Source organism: Chiloscyllium plagiosum, unplaced genomic scaffold (assembly GCF_037043375.1).
Source record: "Chiloscyllium plagiosum isolate Xiang-an unplaced genomic scaffold, Cpla_swu_hap1 HiC_scaffold_43, whole genome shotgun sequence".
NCBI classification, from domain to species: Eukaryota; Metazoa; Chordata; class Chondrichthyes; order Orectolobiformes; family Hemiscylliidae; genus Chiloscyllium; species Chiloscyllium plagiosum.
The window spans coordinates 33,399,776-33,424,948 of NW_028270181.1; the positions used below are offsets into that span (position 1 = coordinate 33,399,776).

General features: G+C 43.7%; 1 protein-coding gene across 2 annotated transcripts in view; it reads left to right on the forward strand.

Annotated features, from left to right (window-relative positions):
• bms1 (BMS1 ribosome biogenesis factor) overlaps nt 1–25,173 on the forward strand; it is a 123,141-nt gene that overhangs the window by 97,179 nt on the left and 789 nt on the right. For both annotated transcript variants that reach the window (XM_087982292.1, XM_043678628.2), the window contains 3 exons: nt 7,001–7,148; nt 7,879–8,054; nt 8,604–8,765. In XM_087982292.1, the coding sequence (XP_087838418.1) occupies nt 7,001–7,148; nt 7,879–8,054; nt 8,604–8,765 (486 nt within the window). The remainder of the gene's footprint in view (nt 1–7,000; nt 7,149–7,878; nt 8,055–8,603; nt 8,766–25,173) is intronic.

Here is a 25,173-nt window from a genome sequence, read left to right on the forward strand (position 1 = left end):
TTCAATGCATTTATTGTGTTACTTCCCTTGTATGTTCATGATTTTCTTTGTTCAAATTTAGCACCATGTCTTCCAATTGAACACCTCACTTCCAAACATAACTCCTTATTCTACCATATTAAGGTGACTCATCGCTAAAGATTCTTTTGCAAAAAGATCATAATTAGCCCTTTCTCACTACGTAATATTAGATCTAAAATAGCTTAGATCTTCAGTCATTTGCTCAACATACTGCTTTCAAACACACTCCAGAAACATATCTTCCTCAGCATTAGTGCTTGTTAGGTTTACCCATGCCACATGCTTCTCTAATCTCCCAGTTAATACTTTGCCCTATGTGATTATTATTATTTGATAGGAGTTGTTTATTGCTGCTGCTTGCCATTTCTTAGCTCCCCTCAAACAGATTTCACATTTTTTCTTTAGTCTGAGATCCTCCTCACTAATCTTCTGATCCCATCCCAGTTACATAGAACATAGAACATAGAAGAATACAGCGCAGTACAGGCCCTTGGGCCCTCGATGTTGCGCCGATCCAAGCCCACCTAAACTACACTAACCCACTATCCTCCATATACCTATCCAATGCCCTCTTAAATGCCCATAAAGAGGGAGAGTCCACCACTGTTACTGGCAGGGCATTCCATGAACTAACGACTCGCTGAGTGAAGAACCTACCCCTAACATCAGTCCTATATCTACCCCCCCTTAATTTAAAGCTATGCCCCCTTGTAATACCCGACTCAATACGCGGGAAAAGGTTCATACTGTCGACCCTATCTAACCCCCTAATCATCTTGTACACCTCAATCAAGTCACCCCTAAACCTTCTTTTCTCTAGTGAAAACAGCCCCAAGTGCCTCAGTCTTTCCTCATACGATTTTCCTTCCATACCAGGCAACATCCTGGTAAACCTCCTCTGCACCCGTTCCAATGCCTCCACATCCTTCCTATAGTATGGCGACCAAAACTGCACACAATATTCCAGATGCGGCCGTACCAGAGTCTTATACAACTGCATCATGACCTCAGGACTCCGGAACTCAATTCCTCTACCAATAAAAGCCAGTACGCCATATGCCTTCCTCACCGCACTATTTACCTGGGTGGCAACTTTCAGAGATCTGTGTACATGGACACCAAGATCCCTCTGCTCATCCACACTACCAAGTATCCGACCATTAGCCCAGTACCCCATCTTTTTGTTATTCTTCCCAAAGTGAATCACCTCGCACTTAGCTACATTGAATTCCATCTGCCACCTTTCTGCCCAGCTCTGCAGCTTCTCTATATCCTGCTGTAACCTGCCACATGCTTCCTCACTGTCAACAACTCCTCCGACTTTCGTATCATCCGCAAACTTGCTCACCCAACCTTCTAACCCCTCTTCCAGGTCATTTATAAAAATGACAAACAGCAATGGTCCCAAAACAGATCCTTGCGGAACACCGCTAGTGACGGCACTCCATGAAGAAACTTTGCCATCAACTACTACCCTCTGTCTTCTTCCATCCAGCCAATTCCTAATCCAAACCTCCAACTCACCCTCAATGCCATATCTCCGTATTTTCTGCAGTAGCCTACCATGGGGAACCTTATCAAACGCCTTACTAAAATCCATATATACCACATCTACCGCTTTCCCCTCATCAACCTCCTTCGTCACCTTTCCAAGAATTCAATAAGGTTTGTGAGGCACGACCTGCCCTTCACAAAACCATGCTGACTATCCTTGATCACATTATTCCTATCCAGATGTGCATAAATCCTATCCCTTACAATTCTCTCTAAGACTTTGCCCACAACAGAAGTGAGACTCACCGGCCTATAGTTACTAGGGCTATCCCTACTCCCCTTTTTGAACAAGGGAACCACATTTGCTATCCTCCAGTCTTCTAGGACTACTCCTGTAGACAAAGAGGACATAAAAATCAAGGCCAATGGCTCTGCAATCTCCTCCCTTGCTTCCCAGAGAATCCTAGGATAAATGCCATCAGGCCCAGGGGACTTATCTATTTTCACCTTTTCCAGGATTTCCAACACCTCTTCTCTACATACCTCAAAGCCATCCATTCTACTTATTTGTGACTCAGTATTCTCATCGACAACAATGCCCTGTTCCTGAGTAAATACTGAAGAAAAGTATTCATTCAGTGTCTCCCCAATCTCTTCCGCCTCCACACGCAACTTCCCCCTACTATCCTTGACTGGACCTATTCCTACCCTAGTCATTCTTTTATTCCTAACATACCTATAGAAAGCCTTAGGGTTTTCCCTAATCCTATCGACTAAGGACCTTTCATGTCCCCTCCTTGCTGCTTTTAGCTCTCTCTTCAGGTCCTTCCTGGCTACCCTATAACTCTCAATCGCCCCAATTGAACCTTCACGTCTCATCTTGAGATAGGCCACCCTCTTCCATTTAACAAGGGATTCCAATTCCTTATTAAACCACGGCTCCCTCGCACGACCCTTTCCTTCCTGCCTGACAGGTACATAATTATCAAGGATACTCAATAGTTGCTCCTTGAACAAGCTCCACATATCATTTACACTCTTGCCTTGGAGTCTACTTTTCCAAGCCACACATCCTAAGTCATGCCTCACCGCATCATAATTTCCCTGACCCCAGCTATAACTCTTGCCCTGTAGTACACACTTATCCCTCTCCATCACGAGAGTAAAAATCACCGAATTATGGTCACTATCCCCAAAGTGCTCACCTACCTCTAATTCTAACACCTGGCCTGGTTCGTTACCCAGAACCAAATCCAGTATGGCCTCTCCTCTTGTTGGCCTGTCTACATATTGTGTCAGGAAACTCTCCTGCACACATTGAACAAACACTGACCCATCTAACGAACTTGAGCTATAGCTTTCCCAATCAATATCAGGAAAGTTAAAGTCCCCCATAACAACCACCCTATTACTGTCACTCATCTCCTGAATCACCTTCCCAATCCTTTCTTCAATGATTCTAGGACTATTAGGAGGCCTGTAAAAGACTCCTAACAGGGTGACCTCACCTTTCCTATTCCTAACCTCAGCCCAAACTACCTCAGATGGCAAGTCCTCATCCATCGTCCTTTCCACCGCTGTAATACTATCTTTGACAAGCAATGCCACACCTCCCCCTCTTTTACCCCCACCTCTGACCCTACTAAAACATTTAAATCCCGGAACCTGCAACAGCCAATCCTGTCCCTGATCTAGCCATGTCTCCGTAATAGCCACAACATCGAAGTCCCAGGTACCAACCAACGCTGCAAGTTCACCTACCTTATTTCGTATACTTCTTGCATTGAAGTATACACACTTCAAGCCACTTCCCTGTTTACAGGCACCCTCCTTGGAAATTGATGCCATGTTCCTCACCTCCCTACACTCCAGGCCCTGCACCCTGAAGCTACAATCTGGGTTCCCATGCCCCTGCCGAGTTAGTTTAAACCCCCCCCAAGAGCACTAGCAATCCTCCCTCCAAGGATACTGGTTCCCCTCAGGTTCAGGTGTAGACCATCCTGTTTATAGAGGTCCCACCGTCCCCAGAAAGAACCCCAGTTATCCAAAAACTGGAACCCCTCCCTCCTGCACCATCCCTGAAGCCACGCATTTAATTGTTCTCTCTCCCTATTCCTCGAATCTCTATCACGTGGCACGGGTAACAAACCAGAGACAACAACTCTGTTTGTTCTAACTCCGAGCTTCCAACCTAGCTCCCTGAAAGCCTGTCTAACATCCTCAGCACTCCTCCTACCTATGTCGTTGGTGCCAATGTGGACCACGACTTCGGGTTGCTCCCCCTCCCCCTCCAGGACCCGGAAAACACGATCAGAGACATCACGTACCCTTGCACCTGGGAGGCAACATACCAAACGTGAGTCTCTCTCGTTCCCACAAAACCGCCTATCTGTGCCACGAACTATCGAGTCCCCAATTACTACTGCTCTGCTCTTCTTCACCCTTCCCTTCTGAGTAACGGGGACAGGCTCCGTGCCAGAGACCTGAGCCCCGTTACTTACCCCTGGTAAGTCATCCCCCCCACAAGTATCCAAAACGGTATACTTGTTCTTGAGGGGAATGGCCGCAGGAGGTCCCTGCACTGGCTGCTTCCTCCCAGTCCCCCTCACTGTAACCCATCTATCTGCCATCTTTGGAGTTACTACTTCCCTATAACTCTGATCTATGACCCCCTCTGCCTCCCGAATGATCCGAAGTTCATCCAACTCCAGCTCCAGTTCCCTAACACGGTCTTGGAGGAGCTGGAGTTGGATGGGTGCACTTCCTGCAAGTGTAATTGGCAGGGACGTCGATGGCATCCCTCACCTCATACAGCTCCGCTTTCTTTCCCTTTTTGCTTGTTCTTCTTAAATGTCAAGGATTCATGAATATTGAGTTCCAGTCTTAGTTACCTCATTCTGTAATGATATTTAGATCGTACCAATTTATCTCTCTTCACACCTTTTAATTGTCTGCCTTGTTGTTCTGTGTTATTCAGTCATTCCATTTTATCAGGAACTGTGGTATGACCCAGCGAGACCCTGATTTGATCCTGTGAGATTATCATGAAGATAGGGAATCTGATGAGACACCTGGTGTGAAATGGTTATTTTGAACTGCTTCAAACATCCAGGCAGGAGCAAGTCTCCCACAGATTCTACAAAATGGGAAATATAGAGGTCATTGAGGTCTACAACACGGAAACAGGCCCTTCGGCCCAACCTGTCTATGCCACCCAGGTTTCACAATTAGACTAGTCTGATTTGCCTGCTTTTGGTCCATATCACTCATCATCCCATCTATGTACCTGCTTAAGTGTTTCTTAAATAACAAAATTGTACTCGCTTCCACCACTACCTTTGGCAGCCCATTCCACATCCTTACCAGCCACTGTATGAATCTTGTACAATTTGTCTGGGTTGCAAATATTGAATCTTGCCCCATGCCTGAATCTAATGTCACTGTGTCAACACAGTGATATGTACAGAATACGTTAACGAGGGCTGAGACAGTCACTGAAGTCTGTGTTATTGTCTGAATAGTGTTTTGCAAGGATCTTTCAGTGATGCTTTGAATTGATTGATAAATCTTGAATAGAAGAAAAGCATGTGGAGTTGAGGGAAAGGGTTGGGGTGGTGGGTTGTACGTTGGTTGAGACTAGTTGAGGGACCTGGAAATGGGAGAAGTAGCGGAGCCAATGATTTCTCTCCCTGGCCCTGCTGTTTTTAGTGAGTTTTGACCTTTGATGTGCCCTCTGCCTCCACAAGAAGGTTTTATTTTTGGGTGCCAATCAACCTGACTCTCCCTTTGATTATTAGTACCTGTATTTTTATAAAATGATTTTGGTTTCCTTTTTATGTTACTAATCTTCAGTCATAAACTTTCACTGCATCTCTTATTTCCATTTACTGTTCTGCCTGCACCTTCAGAATTCTGCTCAACTCTACTATGTTATATTGCTAATGTTGGTCAGTTTTATGTTTCATGTTATTTCAAATTTCTTCAGTTACCCACTCGTTTGTAGTTTTGGGTGTATTACTTTTGTCTGTCATGTTTCATCTATACCTGGGCCACCACCTTTTGATCATCTTTGTTTCATCCCCCTTTGGATCAGATTCATAGTTTCATAGTAATAAAAGCTGGAGTAGGCCATTTGGCCTGTCGAACATCCTCCGCCATTCATTGAGATCACAGCTGATCTATACATCGTTTCAGGTCCTGCTACTTGAACTATCACATAACCCTTAATTTCCACCATGCACAAACCTATCCAGCTGTGTCTTGAATATATTTAATGAAGCTGCCTCCATTGCTTCCTTGGGTAGAGAATACCATAGTTTCAGTACTCTCTGGGAAAAGTTCCTCCTCATCTTTGTCCTAAATCTATTCCCACTAATCTTGAGGCCAAATCTCTCTCATTTCTAGCAAGTCCTAAATTGCAGGCAGCTCAACCTCTCCTCATAGGGTAACCCCCTCATCTCCGGAATCAACCTGGTGAACCTCCTCTGCACCACCTCCAAAGCCAGTATATCCTTCCTCAAGTAAGGAGACCAGAACTGTACATAACGCTCCAGGTGTGGCCTCACCAACACCTTGTACAATTGCAGCAGAACCTCCCTGCTCTTAATTTCAATCCCTCTAGCAATGAAAGCCAATATTCCGTTACCTTCCTGATTACCCATTGCATCTGCAAATCAACTTTTCGTGATTCATGAACGAGCCCTTTTAAATCCCTCTGCACAACAGCATGTTGCTGTTCACCATTTAAATAATACTCTGACCTGTTATGTTCACTTCCAAAGTGGATAACATCACATTTACCAACGTTGTACTCCATCTGCCAGACCCTTGCCTACTTATTTAAGCTATCTAATCTCTCTGAAAACCCTCCACATCCTCTGCACCGTTTGCCTTTCCACACAATTTAGTGTCCTCAGCAAATTTGGATATGCTACACTCCGTCTCCTCTTCCAAATCATATGTATCATGAACAGTTGCAGGCCCAACTCTGACTGACCCATGTGGCACCCTGCTCACCACTAATCTCCAACCAGAGAAAAACCTTTAATCCCAACCCTCTGCTTTCTGTTGGTTAACCAGTCCTCTGTCCATGTTAGTACATTCCCCGCAACTCCATGCATTCTTACCTTATGAATGAGTCTTTTACGCAGCACCCTATCGAACACCTTCTGGAAGTCCAGGTATCAGCATCCACCTATTTCCCTCTATCCACAGCACTTATTTGCATCTTCAAAGAATTTAAATAAGTTTGTCAAACACAACCATCCCTTCCTGAATCCATGCTGCGTCGGCCTGATGGAACCCTTTTCATCCAGATATCTCACTATTCATTTTAGCTCACTGAAATTATCCCTGTGCCCATGAAGGGCTTTGGGATTGAGCTAGTTGAACTGTTGTATTTGGGTTGGTTGTTGAGAACCGAGGTCATACCACACAATCAGCTTGTTCTTCCGGTTGTGCTATCAAATGCTGTTTCTGAACACAGGGAATGTTTAACTCTGCATTGGAAGTTGCTAAATTTGAGAATGCTTCGCTCCGAACTGTGAGTGGACTACGTGGTCAACTGAAAAAAGCTCTTCGTACCCCAGAGGGAGGATTCCGTGCCTCCTTTGAGGACAAATTGCTGATGAGTGGTGAGTCAAATATCTTTAAATGTAACAGTTGAAGACAAGGTCTCAACAAGTGATAAAACTGCTCATGGAATATTCAAGTAGAGAGATTTCGGATATTTTGTTTGTTGCGATTTTTGTATTAAGGGGAGGCACTCCTGTAGTTTAAGGCACAAGTTTAGTGTCACGCTTCTCTGGTCTGGCAGGAGTAGTTGGCCTCTTGCTTTCTCAACGAGAAGGTTCAATCTTTAACCTCCAGCACTCAAACTGCAACATAATGACATCAATGTCACCAAATCTCAGTAGCAATTGTCAGATTTTACTGCGCCTAACTGAGTGCCTGTTAGAAATCAGTTTGTGAGCTCATGATGACATTGGACACAATTGTCCTTTCACTGGCACTCTGTTGCTCCCCTCATGGAGAATCTATGTGTCCCACCAAGTGTGGGAATGCACAACTTGATTTAAAACTTTAAGAAAATCTTATGCTTCATTTAATTATGGCTTTTCCTACCCGTTTATCATGATATGACATATTAGCCAGTAGTAAGCAAATTGCTTGTTTTAGATTAGATTAGATTCCCTACAATGTGGAAACAGATCCTTCGGCCCAACAAGTCCGCACCGACCCTCCAAAGAGAAACCCACACCACCCCACCTCTATATTTACCCCTGACTAATCCATCTAGTACTACGGGCAATTTAGCATGGCCAATTCACCTAACCTGCAAATCTTTGTTTTGTTGATTCTCAGATATTGTTTTCCTGAGGACGTGGTTTCCAGTTTCGGTGCCAAAGTTGTATAATCCAGTCACATCATTGCTGAGACCAAGTGGTGAGAAGGAGACCTGGACTGGAATGAGAACTGTCGGACAACTCAAACATGATTGGGGCATTAAGACGAAGCCAAACAAAGATTCCTTGTACAGGGTAATGGTGGATTTATGTCAGTAGTATACTGCGAAGAGCAGATTCTGAGTTAGCTTGAATTACTATCATAGGACAACTAGCTTTACCACCATTACAAAATGATTACAAAGTTTCCTTGAGGTAGCAGAAATGAGACTGGATTGATACCAAGTGGGAATTTCAGATAGAGAGTTGTGGGGAGGGGTTGCAGCACTTGTGGCACTGTTTGCCCGACAGTAATCGGGAGTGGGGGGCGAGCGTGGCAATGGAGAGAAATGAGAGTAATCCTTTCAGAACATTGGAGTACGTCGATAGACCAAATGGCCTCCCCCCCTGTAGAATATAGTCATATCATTTATTTCAAATATGTGGCTCAGAATCCAGATACCAAGTGCAAAGGAGCAGCAGTCTGGGTTGGGAATCCCTGATAGTGAAACAACTTTACTCTGCTTTCTGTCTACAAAGTGTTCGATTTTCAGTAATCAATTGTACTATGTGATTGGATTTTGTGAACAAACTGGTTGGTTGACCTGTGTATTGTTGTTTCTAATTGTATGCATTTTTCTGCAGCCCATCGAGAGGAAAATGAAACATTTCAATCCCCTCCACATCCCCAAGGCACTGCAGAGAGCCCTGCCCTTTAAAAGCAAGCCTAAAAATCAAGAAAAACTGGCCAAGGAGACGCGGGATAAAAAGCGGGTTGCTGTTATCAAAAGTGCACATGAGAAAAAGGTAATTGTGTAAAAAATGGAAGAAATTAACATCCTCTGTTTCATGAGCAATGTGTACTTCAAGAAAGCCTAATAGTTGCCTTTCCTGGGGCTGCTGTCCAACCTGGTGCCAGCCCATTAACTGTCTCATTGTACTGACTTGAGTTATCTTTTACTCTTTCTTCCCTGGCTATGAACCAGAGGGGTACTAATATCCTGGGTGGGAAATTTGCTGGTGCTATTCGGGTGGGTTTAAACTAGTTCTGCAGAGGGATGGGAACCAGAGGTGTAGTTGCAGTGCACAGTGCACAGGAGGATGAGAGTAGGAAGGACTGGGACAGGATTTCAGGGTCACAGGAATGTGCTGGCAGACAGCAAACTGGTTTGAAGTCTGTCTACTTCGACACCGAAATAAGGTAGGTGAGCTTGCCGCATGGATAGGTACCTGGGACTTCGATGTTATGGCCATTTTGGAGACAAGGGTAGAGCAGGGTGAGGAATGGATGTTGCAGGTTCCAGGGTTTGGATCTTTCATTAAAAGCAGGCATGGCAATAAAAGAGGGGGAGGTGTGGCCTTGTTAGTCAAGGATAGTATAATGGTGACTGAGAGAATTTTTGATGAGGACTCATCTAATGATGTAGTCTGGACTGAGGTTAGAAACAGGAGAGGAGAGGTAACACTGTTTGGAGTTTTTTAGAACATAGAAAAATACAGCGCAGTACAGGCCCTTTGGCCCTCGATGTTGCGCCGATCCAAGCCCACCTAACCTACACTAGCCCACTATCCTCCATATGCCTATCCAATGCCCGCGGAAGTGGAAGAGAGGATTAGCAAAATTATTCTGGGTAGGAGTGAAAGAAGCAGGATGGTCATTATGGGGGACTTTAACCTCCCCAACATTGACTGGAAATGCTGTAACTTCAGTACGTCGGATGGATCAGTTTTTGTCCAATGTGTACAGGAGGGTTTCCTGACACAGTATGTCAACAAGAGGGGAGGCCACACTGGATCTGGTGCTTGATAATGAACCAGGCCAGGTGTTTGATTTAGTTGTAGGTGAGCACTTTGGAGAGAGTGACCATAATTCAGTTACGTTTAGTTTAGCGATGGAAAGGGATAGGTCAAGAGTTATCGATGGGGCAAGGGCAAGGGCAATTATAATGCGATTAGGCAAGAATTGAGATGCACAGAATGGGGTAGCAAAATGCAGGGGACGCAGACAATGAAAACGTGGAGCTGGTTTAAGGGACAGATATTGCGTGTCCTTGATAGTTATGTCCCTGTCAGGCAGGGAGGAAGTGATGAGGTAAGGGAACCGTGGTTTACAACAGAAATTGCATCTCTTGTTATGAAGAAGAAGGAGGCTTATGTGTTGATGAGACAAGATGGTTGAGATGAGGTGATGGACAGTTATAGATCAGCTAGGCAGGATTTAAAGAGAGAGTTAAGAAGAGCAAAGAGAGAACACAAGTAGTATTTAGCAAATAGAATAAAGGAGAACCCTAAAACTTTCTATAGGTATGTGAGGAATAAAAGCATGATTAGGGTAGGAATAGGGCCAATCAAAGTGGGAAGTTGAGTGTGGACCCTGTGGAGATCAGGAAAAGGAAAATTTGTAGAGGAGAAGAATGAGGTATGAGATATTAGACCAGAAAGGATCGAGGTTAGTTATGAACAGGTGTTGTCAATTCTCGAAGGAGTGAAAGTAGACAAGGCTCCTGGACAGGATGGGATTTATCTGAGGATTCTCTGGGAAGCCTTTGCCTTTGGTATGAGTTGTCATTGTCTACAGGTTTAGTACCAGAGGACTGGAGGATTGCAAATGTTGTACCCTTGGTCAAGAAGGGAAGTAGAGATGACCCAGGTAATTATAGACCAGTGAATCTTACTTATGTTGTAGGAAAGGTTTTGGAAAGGATTAGAAGAGAGAGGATTTATAATCGTCTAGCAAGCAACAATTTGATTTTGGATGGTCATGGTTTTGTCAAGGGCAGGACGTGTCTCACAAACCTCATTGAGTTTTTTGAGAATGTGACCAAGCGTGTAGATGAGGATAGGGCAGTTGACATGGTATACATGGACTTCAGTAAAGCCTTTGATAAGGTTCCACATGGCAGAGGCATGGAATTGAGGGCGATTTAGCAGTTTGGATTAGAAGCTGGCTTTCTGAAAGAAGGCAGCGAGTGGTGGTTGATGGAAAATATTCAGCCTGGAGTCCGGTTACTAGTGGTGTGCCACAAGGATCTGTTTTGGGACCACTACTGTTTATCATTTTTATAAATGACTTAGACGCAGGCATAGATGGATGGATTAGTAAATTTGCAGATGACCCTAAAGTCGGTGGAATAGTGGACAGTGTGGAAGAATGTTACAGTTTGCAGGGGGAATTGGATAAAGTGCAGAATTGGGCTGAGAGGTGGCAAATAGAGTTCAGTGCAGCTAAATGTGAGGTGATGCACTTTGGGAAGAATAACAAGAAGGCAGATTGTGCCTTGGGTCAATGGAAAGATTCTTGGTAGTGTGGATGTGCAGAGGGATTTTGGAGTCCATGTACATAGATCCCTGAAAGTTGCCACACAAGTGGATAGTGCTGTTAAGAAGGCATACGGTGTGTTAGGTTTCATTTGTAGAGGGATTGAGTTCCGGAGCCGCAATATCATGCTGCAACTATACAAAACACTAGTGCGGCCACACTTGGAATATTGTGTACAGTTCTGGTCCCCTTATTTCGGGAAGGATGTGGAAGCATTGGAAAAGGTGCAGAGGAGATTTACCAGGGTGTTGCCTGGTCTGGAGGGATGGTCTTATGAGGAAAGGCTGAGAGACTTGAACCTGTTCTCATTGGCAAGAAGAAGGTGAAGAGGGGATTTGGTATAGACATACAAGATGATCAGAGGATTAGATAGGGTAGACAGTGAAAATCTTCTTCCTAGGATGATGACGTCATCATGTACGAGGGGGCATAACTACACATTGAGGACTGATAGGTTTATGACCGATGTCAGAGGCAGGTTCTTTATGTGGAGAGTGGCAAGGGCGTGGAATGTAGTCAACTCAGCCAAGTTAGGGAGATTTAAGTAATCCTTAGATAAGCACATGGATGATTTTGGGATAGTGTAGGGGGACGAGCTGAGAATAGTTCACAGGTCGGTGCAACATCGAAAGCCGAAGGGCCTACTCTGCACTTTATTGTTCTATGTTCTATTGACTAATACATCTAATCTACACATCCCTGAATACTATAGTCAATTTAGCATTGCCAATCCACCTAACCTGCACATCTTTGGACTGTGGGAGGAAACCAGACCATTTGGAGAAAAAAAACACAGTCACAGGGAGAATGTGCAAATTCCACACAGACAGTCGCCCGAGGCTGGAGGGTCCTTGGCATTGTGAGGCAGCTGTGCTGACAACTCAGCCATCACGTTTCCCTACGCTGAGTGCTTAAGGCAGTGTCTCTAGAAATAGTGGCTACATTGGTGATCATTTTCCAACATTCTGTAGACTCTGGAAGAATTCCAATGTATTGGAGGGTAGCTAATGTAACTCCACTGCTTTTAAAAAAAAAAGGAAGGAGAGAAAATGAGGAATTATAGGCCAGTTAGCATGACACCAGTGGCGGGCGAAATGCTGGAGTCAATCATTAAGGATGTAATAACTGGGCATTTGGAAAGTGGGGACAGAAGCAGTCCTCGTCAGCATGGAGTCACTAAAGGGAATTCATGCTTGACAAATCTTCTGGAATTTTTTTGCGGATGTGACAGTATGGTAGACAATGGTGCATCAATAGATATTGTGTAAATAGATTTTCAAAAGGCTTTTGACAATGTTCCACACGAGATTAGTGAGGATAATTAAAGCTCATAGTATCAGAGGTAATCAGAGGCATGGATAGAGAACCAGTTGGCAGACAGGAATCATGGGGTTGGAATAAACAGGTCCTTTTCAGAATGGCAGGCAGTGACGAGTGGGGTGCCACAGGCTTCAATGCCTGGACCTCAGCTGTTCACAATATACATCAACGATTTGGGCGAGGGAATTGAATGCCATAAGTTGGTGATGACACTAAGTTGGTGGCAGATTGTGCTGTGAGAAGGATACCCATAGGCTCTAGAATGACTTGGACAGACTAGCTGAGTGGGCAAATATTTGGCAAATGCAATATAAGGTGAATCCACTTTGGTCAAAAAACAGGAAGGCAGAATATTATCTGCATGGTGGCAGTTCAGAAAAATGAGGTGCAGCAAGACCTGGTTTCATGGTGGAACAGGTTTGGCATGTAGGTGCAGCAGACCGTGAGGAAAACTAATGGCACTCTTTCATAGCAAGAGGATTTGAGTATCAGAGTAAGGATGTCTTACTGCAGTGATACAGGACCTTGGTGAGGCTGCATCTTGAGAATTGTGTGCAGTTTTGGTCTCCTAGTCTGAGGAAGGACATTCTTGCTGTTGAGGAAGTCAAACCAAGGTTCACCAGACTGATTCCCTGGATGGCAGGACTGACATATGAAGAAAGACTGGATAGACTGGGTTTGCACTTGCTGGAATTTAGAAGAATGTGGAGAGATCTCCTAAAAATATATAAAATCCTGACTGGGCAGGCTAGTTGTAGGAAGAATGTTCCTGATGTTGGGGAAGTCCAGAACAAGGAGTCACAAGAATAAGATTAAGGACTGAGATGAGGAAGAAGTTCTTCACTCAGAGAACGTATGGAATTCTGTCCCACAGGAAGTTGTTGGGGCCAGTTTATGAGATATATTCAAGAGGGAGCTGGGTGTTGTGGCTTAAGGGGTCAGGTGTATAGGGAGAGGGTGGGAATGGGATACTGAGATTGCATGGTCAGACATGATCATATTGAATGGTGGTGCAGTCTTGAATGGATGAATGAATGACTTCTATGTTTCTATGAACTGTCTACAATGAACTTAGATCTGGCCTTAAATAAGACAACCAAATTGTTCTCAGTACTCCAGATGTAGTCTCATCAGCTCCTTGTAGTGTCTCCTACTTTTAGCCTCTAATCCTATAATATTTTAATATTTCACATTGGATAGCCATTTGTTTCCTTTTACATGAACCAGAATTTGGAATAAAAACCCTTTGTTGCAGTATGTTTGAAGAACCAGTGAATCAAAACAATGGAAAACAGAAATTGCTGGAGAAACTCTGGCAGCATCTTTGGAGGGAAAGTAGAGTTAATGTTTCAACTCCAGTGACACTTCTTCAAAACAGAGTTGAAGGTTCTTAGGTTGCCAAGACATTCCAGAAGATACGAGAACATGCCCCCCCACCCCTCTCCTCCTCATGCAGCATAGAACATTACTGCGCAGTACAGGCCCTTCGGCCTTCGATGTTGTTGCCGACCTGGAGAATCAATCTGAAGCCCATCTAACCAACACTATTCCATTCTCATCCATATGCCTATCCAATGACCATTTAAATGCCCTTAAAGTTGGCAAATCTACTACTGTTGCAGGCAGTGCATTCCATGCCCTACTACTCTGAGTAAAGAAACTAAATCTGTCCTGTATCAATCACCCCTCAATTTAAAGCTATGTCCCCTCGTGATAGCCATCGCCATCCAAGGTAAAAGGCTGTTACTGTCCAACCTATTGAACCCTCTGATTATCTTATATTTTGCAACTAAATCACCTCTCAACCTTCTCTTTAATGAAAAAAGCCTCATGTCCCTCGTCCTTTCCTCGTAAGATCTTCCCTCCATACCAGGCAACATCCTAGTAAATCTCTTCTGAACCCTTTCCCAAGCTTCCACATCCTTCCTATAATGAGATGACCAGAACTGTACACAATATTCCAAAAACGGCCGCACCAGAGTTTTGAGCAGCTACAGCATGATCTCATGGTTCCGAAACTCAGTGCTTTTAGAGTCATTGAGTCATATACAGCATGGAAACAGATACCTCGGTCCAACCCGTCCATACTGACCAGATATCCCAACTCAATCTAGTCCCACCTGCCAGCACCCAGCCCATATCTCTCCAAACCCTTCCTATTCATATACTCGTCCAAATGTCTCTTAAATGTTGCAATTATACCAACCTCCACCACCACCTCTGGCAGCTCATTCCATACACGTACCACCCTCTGTGTGAAAAAGTTGCCCCGTAGGTGTCTTTTATATCTTTCCTTCTCACCCTAAACCTATGCCCTCTAATTCTGGATTCCCCAACCCCAGGGAAAAGACTTTGTCTATTTACCCTATCCATGCCCCTCATAATTTTGTAAACCTCTATAAGGTCACCCCCCAGCCTCCGACACTGCAGGGAAAACAGCCTCAGCCTCTCCCTGTAGCTGAAATCCTCCAACCCTGGCAACGTCCTTGTAAATCTTTTCTGAAGCCTTTCAAGTTTCACAACATCTTTCCGATAGGAAGGAGACCAGAATTACACGCAATATTCCAAAAGTGGCCTAACCAATGTCCTGCACAGCCGCAACATGACCTCCCAACTCCTGTACTCAATACTCTGACCAATAAAGGAAAGCATACCAAACCCCTTCTTCACTATCTACCTGCGACTCCACTTTCAAGGAGCTATGAACCTGCACTCCAAGGTCTCTTTGATCAGCAACACTCCCTAGGACCTTTCCATTAAGTGTATAAGTCCTGCTAAGGTTTGCTTTCCCAAAATGCAACACCTCGCATTTATCTGAATTAAACTCCATCTGCCACTTCTCCGCCCATTGGCCCATCTGGTCAATATCCTGTTGTAATCTGAGGTAACCCTCTTCGCTGTTCACTACGCCTCCAATTTTGGTGTCATCTGCTAACTTACTAACTGTACCTCTTATGCTTGCATCCAATCATTTATGTAAATGACAAAAAGTAGAAGACCCAGCACCGATATTTGTGGCACTCCACTGGTCACAGACCTCCAGTCTGAAAAACAACCCTCCGCCACCACCCTCTGTCTTCTACCTTTGAGCCAGTTCTGTATCCAAATGGCTAGTTCTCCCTGTATTCCATGAGATCTAACCTTGCTAATCAGGCTCCCATGGGGAACCTCGTTGAATGCCTTACTGAAGTCCATATAGAACACTTCTATCGCTCTGCCCTCATCAATCTTCTTTGTTACTTCCTCAAAAAACTCAATCAAGTTTGTGAGACATGATTTCCCATGCACAAAGCCATGTTGACTATCCCTAATCAGTCCTTACCTTTCCAAATGTATGTACATCCTGTCCCTCAGGATTCCTTCCAACAACTTGCCCACCACCGATGTCAGGCCTACCAATAAAAGCTAATGGAGTTATGGTCAGGTGCATAAATACTTGAGGATTGCCACCCAGATTGATAGGGTTGTTAAGATGGTATGTGGTTTGTTAGAGTTTATTGGGAGGGGGATAGAGTTTCAGAGCCACGAGGTCATGCTTCAGCTGTACAAGACATTGTTAAGGCCGCACCTGGAGTATTGCGTGCAGTTCTGGTCACCGCATTATGGGAAAGATGTGGAAGCTTTGGAAAAGGTTCAAAGAAGATTTACTAGGCTGTTGCCTGGTATGAAAGGAATGTCTTACATGTCTGATGGACCAGAGGCTGTTTTCATTGTAGAGAAGAAGGTTGAGAGGTGACTTAATCAAGATGTATAAGATAATCAGTGGGTTAGATAGGGTGGACTATGAGAGCCTTTTTCCTCAGATGGTGAAGGCTAACACGAGGGGACATAGCTTTAAATTGAGGGATGATAGATTTAGTACAGATATCAGGGTTAGTTTCTTTAGTCAGACTAGTAGGGGCGTGGAACAGCCTGCCTGCAACAGTAGTAGACTCTCCAATGTTAAGGGCTTTTAAATGGGCATTGAACATACGTATGGATAACAATGGAACGGTGTAGGTTAGATGGGCATCAGATTCATTTCACAGGTCGGCGTAACATCAAGGGCCGAAGGGCCTGTACTGCACTGTGTAATACACCCTATGCCTTCTTAATGACTCTATCAACCTGGGTGGCTACTTTCAAGGATCTATATACTTGGACACCATCTACACTACCAAGTCTGCTCATCTACACTACCAAGAATCTTAACCATTAGCCCAGTACTCTGCATTCCTGTTACCTCTTCCAAAGTGAATCGCCTCTCACTTTTCCACAGTAAACTCCATTTGCCACCTCTCCGCTCAGCTCTGCAGCTTATCTATGTCCCTCTGTAACCTACAACATCCTTCGTCACTATCCACAACTCCACTGACCTTAGTGTCATCCGCAAAATTACTAACCCGTCCTTCTATGCCCTCATCCAGGTCATTTATATAAATGACAAACAGCAGTAGACCTAAAACAGATCCTTGTGGTACCCCACTAGTAACTGAACTCCAGGATGAATATTTCCCATTAATTACCACCCTCTTGTCTTCTTTCAACTAGCCAATTTCTGATCCAAATCGCTAAATCATCCTCAATCCCATTCCTCCATATTTAGTGCTATAGCCTACCTTGGAGAACCTTCTCAAACACTTCACTGAAATCCGTTTACACCACATCAACTGCTTTAGTCTCATCCACTTGTTTGGTCACTAGCTCAAAGAACTCAATAAGATTTGTGAGGCACGACCTACCCTTCACAAGACCATGTTGACTATCCCTCATCAACTTATTCCTCTCTAGATCCCTCTCATACACCCCTATCATGTCCCCCTCAACATTCTCTGCTTCTAAACAAAACAACCCAACCTTAATCAGTCACTCTTCATAGATGAAATACTCCAAAACAGGCAACATCCTGGTGAATCTCCTGCACCGCCCTCCAGTGCAATTGCAATTGCGTGGTGACCAGAACAGTACATCAGCTGTGGTCTAACCAAAGTGAGAGAACAAAGAGAGTTTTTATCTTTGGTTTGTTGCCCGTGCCGTGGCTAATGCATGACTACAGGGATGGTGCAGGAGGGTGGGTTTCGGATACCTGGATAATTGGGGCTAATTCTGGGGTCGGTGGGACCTCAACAAACCGGATGATCTACACCTGAACCAGAGGGGTACCAGTATCCTGCGGGGAGATTTGCTAATGCTGTTCGTGAGGGTTTAAACTAATTACGCAGGGCAATGGGAACCTAAATTGTAGTTCCAGTGTCAGGTTGAGAGTAGTGAGGTCAGAAATGAGGTTTCAAGGTTGCAAGAGTTCACCAGCAAGCAGGAAGGTTGTTTGAAGTATGTCTACTTCAACGCCGGGTGCATTCGGAATAAGGTGGGTGAACTTGCAGCATGGGTTGGTTCCTGGGGCTTCGATGTTGTGGCCATTTCAGAGACATGAATGGGACAGGAATGGTTGTTTGCAAGTTCCAGGGTTTAGATGTTTCAGTAAGAACAGAGAAGATGGTCAAAGAGGGAGAGGTGTGGCATTGTTAGCCAAGGACAGTGGCAGAAAGGATGTTTGAGGACTCGTCTACTGAGGTAGTGTGGGCTGAGGTTAGAAACAGGAAAGGAGAGGTCACCTTTTGGGAGTTTTCAATAGGCCTCTGAATAGTTCTAGAGATGTAGAAGAAAGGATAACAACGACGATTGTTATAGGAGCGAGAGTACATAGTAGTTGTTATGGGGAATCTTTAACTTTTCAAATACTGACTGGAAATACTACAGTTCGAGTACTTTAGATGGATCAGTTTTTGTCCAATGCGTGCAAGATGGGTCAGTTTTTATCGAATGCATACAAGATGGTTTCCTGACATAAGATGTAGACAACCCAACAAGGGGGGAGGCCACCTTGAATTTGGTACTGAGTAATGAGCCTGGCCATGTGTTAGAATTGGAGGTAGGTGAGTACTTTGGTGATCGTGGACATAATTCGGTTTTGTTTACTTTAGTGATGGAAAGGGATACCGCAGGGCGAGAGTTATAACTGGGGGAAAGGCAATTATAATGCGATTAGGCAAGATTTGGGATGCATAGGATGAGGAAGGAAATTGCAGGGGATGGGCACATTTAAAATGTGGAGCTTATTCATGGAACAGCTACTATGTGTCTTTGATCAGTATCTACCTGTCAGCCAGGGAGGAAGTGGTCAAGTGAGGGAGCCGTGGTTTACTAAAGAAGTTGAATCTCTTGTCAAGAGGAAGAAGAAGACATCTTAGGCTGACTTGTGAAGGCTCAGTTCGGGTGCTTGAGTTACACGTTAGCCAGGGAAGACCTAAAGAGAGAGCTAAGAAGAGCCAGGAGGGGACATGAGAAGTAATTGACAGATATGATCAAGGAAAACTCTAAAGCTTTCCAGAGGTATATCCGGAATTAAATAATGAGTAGAAAAACATGAGGGCCAATCAGGGATAGTAGTGGGAAATTGTGTGTGGAATCTAAGGAGATAGGGGAAGCACTAAATGAATATTTTTTGTCAGCATTCACTCTGGAAAAAGACAATGTTATCAAGGAGAGTACTGAGATACAGACAACCAGACGAGATGGGATTGAAGTTCACATGGAGGAGGTGTTAGCAATTCTGGAAAGTGTGAAAATAGTTAAGTCCCTTGGGCCAGATCAGATTTATCCTAGGAGGGAAGCCAGGGAGGAGATTACTGAGCCTTTGACTTTTTATGTCGTCATTGTCTTCAGGAATATTACCTGCAGACTGGAGGATAGCAAATGTTATCCCCTTATTCAAAAAGGGGAGTCGAGACAACCCTGGTAATTATAGACCAGTGAGCCTTACCTCGGTTGTGGGTAAAGTGTTGGAAGAGGTTATAAGAGATAGGATTTATAATTGTTGAGAGAGCAATAAGTTGATTAGGGATAATCAACATGGTTTTGTGAAGGGTAGGTTGTGCCTCATAAATCTTACTGAGTTCTTTGAGCTAGTGATCACACAGGTGGATGAGGGTAAAGCAGTTGATGTGGTGTATATGGATTTCAGTGAGGCATTTGATAAGGTTCCCCACAGTAGGCTATAGCACTAAATATGGAGGAATGGGATTGAGGGTGATTTAGCGGTTTGGATCAGAAATTAGCTAGCTGAACGAAGATAGTGTGGTAGATGATGGGAAATGTTCATCCTGGAATTCAGTTACTAGTGGTGTGCCGCAAGGATCTGTTTTGGGGCCACTGCTGTTTGTCATTTATATAAATGGCCTAGATGAGGGCATAGAAGGATGGGTTCGTAATTTTGCGGATGACACTAAGGTCAGTGGAGTTGTGGATAGTGCTGAAGGATGTTGTGGGTTACAGAGGGACATAGATAAGCTGCAGAGCTGGGCGGAGAGGTGGCAAATGGAGTTTAATGCAGAAAAGTGTGAGGTGATGCACTTTGGAAGGAGCAACAGGAATAAAGAGTGTTGGGCTAATTGTAAGATTCTTGGTAGTGTAGTTAAGCAGAGAGATCTTGGTGTCCATGTACATAGATCGCTGAAAGTTGCCACCCACGTTGATAGGTTGTTAAGAAGGCATATGGTGTGTTAGCTTTTATTGGTAGGGGGATTGAATTTCGGAACCACAAGGTCATGCTGCTGCTGTACAAACCTCTGGTGCAGCCGCACTTGGAGTTTTGCATACAATTCTGGTCACTGCATTATTGGAAGGATGTGGAAGCTTTGGAAAGGGTTCAGAGGAGATTTACTAGGATGTTCCCTTGTATGGAGGGAAGGTCTTATAACGAAAGGCTGAGGAACAGTTGAGGCTGTTTTCATTAGAGAGAAGAAGGTTGAGAGGTGACTTAATTGAGACATAAGATAATCAGAGGGTTAAATAGGGTGGATAGTTTTTCCTCAGATGGTGATGGCTAGCACAAAGGGACATGGCTTTAAATTGAGGGGTGATAGATATAGGCCAGATGTCAGAGGTAGTTTCCTTACTCAGAAAGTAATAGGAGCATGGAATGCACTGCCTGCAACTGTAGTAGACTTGCCAACTTTAAGGTCATTGGATAAACATTTGGACGAAAATGGAATAGTGTGGGATAGATAGGCTTCAGATTGGTTCCACAGGTCAATGCCACATCGAGGGCCGAAGTGCCTGTACTGCGCTGTAATGTTCTGTGTTCTGTAAAGCTCCAACATGACGTCCTTGCTTTTATAATCTATGCCTCAACTGATGAGGCAAGTATGCCTTCTTAACCACTCTATTGACCTGTTCTGCTACTTTCCGAAATCTCTCAATAGCAGTCTGTTTCTCTGCTTCCTAGCGTCCTGCCATTTATTGTGTACTCTTCTGGCCTCGTTACATCTTCCAAAATGCATCACCAAAACACTTGGCAGAATTTAATTGCATCTAATTTTAATTAGAATTTTGGATCCAACTTGCTGAGATAGCCTGGATCTTGTGTGTTTTTCGAGTGACTTGCACAGTTTATCCATGAACGATTAACTTTTGAGGTAGCACTGGTTTATTTTTTTCATGGGAATAAAAGAGAAAATAGTATCCAGGAGACACTGAAGCAACTTGGTCATGGAAAGTTCAAGAAATAGGTACAAAGGTAGATCTTTGACCCCTCAAGTCTGCTCTGCCATTGAATATATTGAAGACCTCCAACTTGGTTAGTCTCTTGACTATTTCTATTTCCTTTTGATTCTCTTAATATCTGAAAGTTGACTTCTGTCTTGAATAGCATATGGCATCCACAGCTCTGTAGAATAGGTAATTTCAAAGATTCAGAAACCTTTTGAGTGAAGAAACTTCTCTTCAGCTTTGTGCTAAATAATTGCCCCCTTACCTTGGTCCACCACTGAATGTGGGTGGAAGTAATGTTTTTGCTTCTGTCTGTAAATGATATAGAATATAAACAATATATCTCAAACTAATGGAAGGATTTCAAGAAACAATGTTACACATATATGGTATGGCCCAAGGGAGAGCTGGTTAGTTTTTTTTTAAGTGAAGATCCAGATCCTGGAATCTTTTAAAAGATGCAATAACCATGGGGCAAATTGGCTTTTTAAAGAATGTTGTTGGTTGTTTGCTTTAAGATGTTGCTGATTGTTTTTGCATGTTATAGATTGTCTCAGCTATATGATTGAATTTGTCACAACTTTCCTCATATTTTGTGAGCTTTCAGAGTGAGTTTTTGGGTATGAAGTGGTCAGATGCCTCATTAAGCTGGGCAGCATTTATTGCCCTTCTCTAGTTGCCCTTGCCTAATGTATTAGAATTAGAATTCCTTCAGTGTGGAAACAGACCCTTTGGCCTGTTTCACCGACCCTCGGAAGAGCAACCCACCCTATTACTTTACAATTCCCCCTGACCCACACACCTCTGAACAATATGGGCAATTTAGCAAATCACCTAGCCTGCACATCAATTGGACTGTGGAGGGGGGAAGCCAGAGCACCCAGACACAGGGAGAATGTGCAAACTCCATACAGACAGTTGTCCGAGGCTGGAATTGAATCCGGGTCCCAGGCGCTGTGAGGCTGCAGTGCTAACCACTGAGCCAACGTGCCACCCCTACAACTGAGTGGATTGCTAGACTATTTCAGAGGCCAGTTAAAAGTTGCATGTAGGTCAGACCTGATAAGAATGGCAGTTTCCTTTCCTAAAGGTCAGATGGGCTTTAACAACAATCCCTTTTCGAAGAGAGGAGGAACTGAGAGAACAGGGAGCATTGGGTCAGTTAATCTGACAACAACAGATCATAATTAGATTTGGTAGAGTCCCATTAGACTTTTAATTCCAGGTTTTTAAAAATTGAATTTAAATTCCGTCATCTACTGTGGTGAAATTCAAACCTTGTTCCCTAGAACATTATTTGGGTCTAGGGATTACTAGTCATAGAGTCAGCGGCATTGGAAACCAACCCTTCAGTCCAACTCATAGGATAGTGAAGAAGGCATTTGGTATGCTTTCTTTTATTGGTCAGAGTATTGAGTACATGAGTTGGGAGGTCATATTGCGTCTGTACAAGACATTGGTTAGGCTACTGTTGGAATATCGCATGCAATTCTGGTCTCCTTCCTATCAGAAAGATGTCGTGAAACTTGAAAGGGTTCGGAAAAGATTTACAAGGATGTTGCCAGGGTTGGAGGATTTGAGTTATAGCTGGGGCTGTTTTACCTGGAGCATCAGAGGCTGAGGGGTGACCTTATAAAATCATGAGGGGCATGGATAGGATAAATAGACAAAGTCTTTTCCCTGGGGTGGGGTAAGTCCAGAACTAGAGGGCAAGATTTAGTGAGAAGGATATAAAAGAGACCTAAGGGGCAACTTTTTCACATAGAGGTTGGTACGTGTATGGAATGACCTGCCAGAGGAAGTGGTGGAGGCTAGTACAATTGCAACATTTAAAAGACGTCTGGATGGGTATATGAATAGGAAGGGTTTGGAGGGATATGGGCCAGGTGCTGGCAGGTGGGACTAGATTGGGTTGGGATATCTGGTCAGCATGGACAGGTTGGACCGAAGGGTCTGTTTCCCTGCTGTGCATCTCTATGACTCAATGACTCATCCGCGATGACCAGACATCCCAATCTGGCCAAGTCCCGTTTGCCAGCATTTGGCTCATATTCCTCATGACCCTTCCTAATCAAATACCCATCCAAATGCCTTTTAAATTTTGTAATTGTACCTGCCTCAACCAGTTTCTCTGGCAGCTCGTTCCATGCATGCACCATACTCTACGTGAAAAAGATACCCCTCAAGTTCTTTTTAAATCTTTCCCCTGCCCTAGGAAAAAGACCTTGGCTATTCACCCTATCCATGTCCCTTGTGATCTTATAAAGATGTCTAAACTCACCCGTCAGCCTCCAACGCTCCGAGGGGAGAAACCCTAGCCTACTCAGTCTGTCCCTTTAACTCAAACCCTTCAGTCCTTATAAATCTCTTCTGCACCTTCTCAAATTCAACATCTTTCCTATAGAAGTGCAACCAGAATTGTGCACAGTATTCCAAAAGTGGCCTCACCACTAAGTGACAATACCACCAGGTATTGCCTCCTAATTGCTTGCTGTATCTGCAAGTTTACTTGACGATTCAGGTACAAGAACACAGTTTGAGGGCCATAATTTCCAATCTCTCATCATTTTTCTGTTTTTCTCATCAAAGTGGACAGCTCCATATTTCTACCACTCTGTTAACTGGTCTATCCTTTTGTAACCATTTGGGCATTTCCTCATATCTTGTGTTACCGCTTCACTCTGTGTTGTCAGCAAACTTGGCTACTTTACATTCAGCTTCTTCAACTAGATCATTGGTAGAGATCTGAAAATTATCCATTTAATCTGCTCTGTTTTTGTCCATTTACCAATCCTTGTTGCTAATGATTTTCCCTGATACCCATGAGCATTTCATGTCTCTTATGCTTTCTGAAAATCCAAATGCCCCACTTCGCTGATGTCCTCCTTCATGTTATAACCCTAAAACAATTGATTTCTTTAAAACATTGCCCTCTCATAAATCTGTTTTGACTGCTGTTGTCAGGCTTACATGACCTAATGTTACCTGTTTTCTCAGTTTCCCCTCTCTTTGAAAGGGGAATTGTACTTTCTATCTGTTAAACCTCATGGATTGTTCTGGTTCCAGGGAATCTTGGATGATCAGTAGCATCTAGTATGTCTGTCCTCTCAAACTTTAGGAGGAAGGCAGTCAGATCCAGGGGATTTATTCATTTTTAAAATAATTGAAGGAACATCACTGATGAAATTACTGTGGTCATGAGAGTTCGGACCAGGAGTAACCTCTGCGATCATGACTAATCTGATTGTAACCTCAACTCCATGTTCCTTACTGCCCCTTTCATCCCTTTTGCTCAAGGATTTATCCACCTCTGCTGTAAGAGTTACAAAGACTAATATTACTTTTCTTTTTAAGGTACTTTCACCAGACCTTTGACTTCCAGCTGTTTCTGGAATTCATGTCAATGTCTCCTACTGTGAGAACAAATAATTCTAACAAGTAATAACAAGTAATTCATGCTTGTTTTATTAGCCTGTTATGTTTTGATTACTTATTGAAGCTTTTGCTAAGTGGTTTTCTGTCATCCTTTTGCTATCACATTCTTGGTCATCCTTTTCTGAAATATAAAAAATCTGCCAATCCTCAGGTTTACAGCTCATTTTGGAAACAATATATGCCTCTTCCCTAAAACAAGAGGCATATTGGACACAGCACATTAACTCTTTGTTTCTCCACAGATACTGCCAGACCTGCTGATTTTTTCCAGCAATTTCTGCTTTTATAAGCTTCTTCCATTAATGTAATACTACTCTTAATTTTGCTTAATAGTTATTGTGTTTTTATTTTAATTTCTGAAGGGAATATAGGTTTGTTGTGAATTATGAAATATTTCTTTATTTCTGATGTTTACCATTACTTGTGGGCGGCACGGTGGTTAGCACTGCTGCCTCACAGCGCCAGAGACCCGGGTTCAATTCCCGCCTCAGGCGACTGACTGTGTGGAGTTTGCACGTTCTCCCCGTGTCTGCGTGGGTTTCCTCCGGGTGCTCCGGTTTCCTCCCACAATCCAAAGATGTGCAGGTCAGGTGAATTGGCCATGCTAAATTG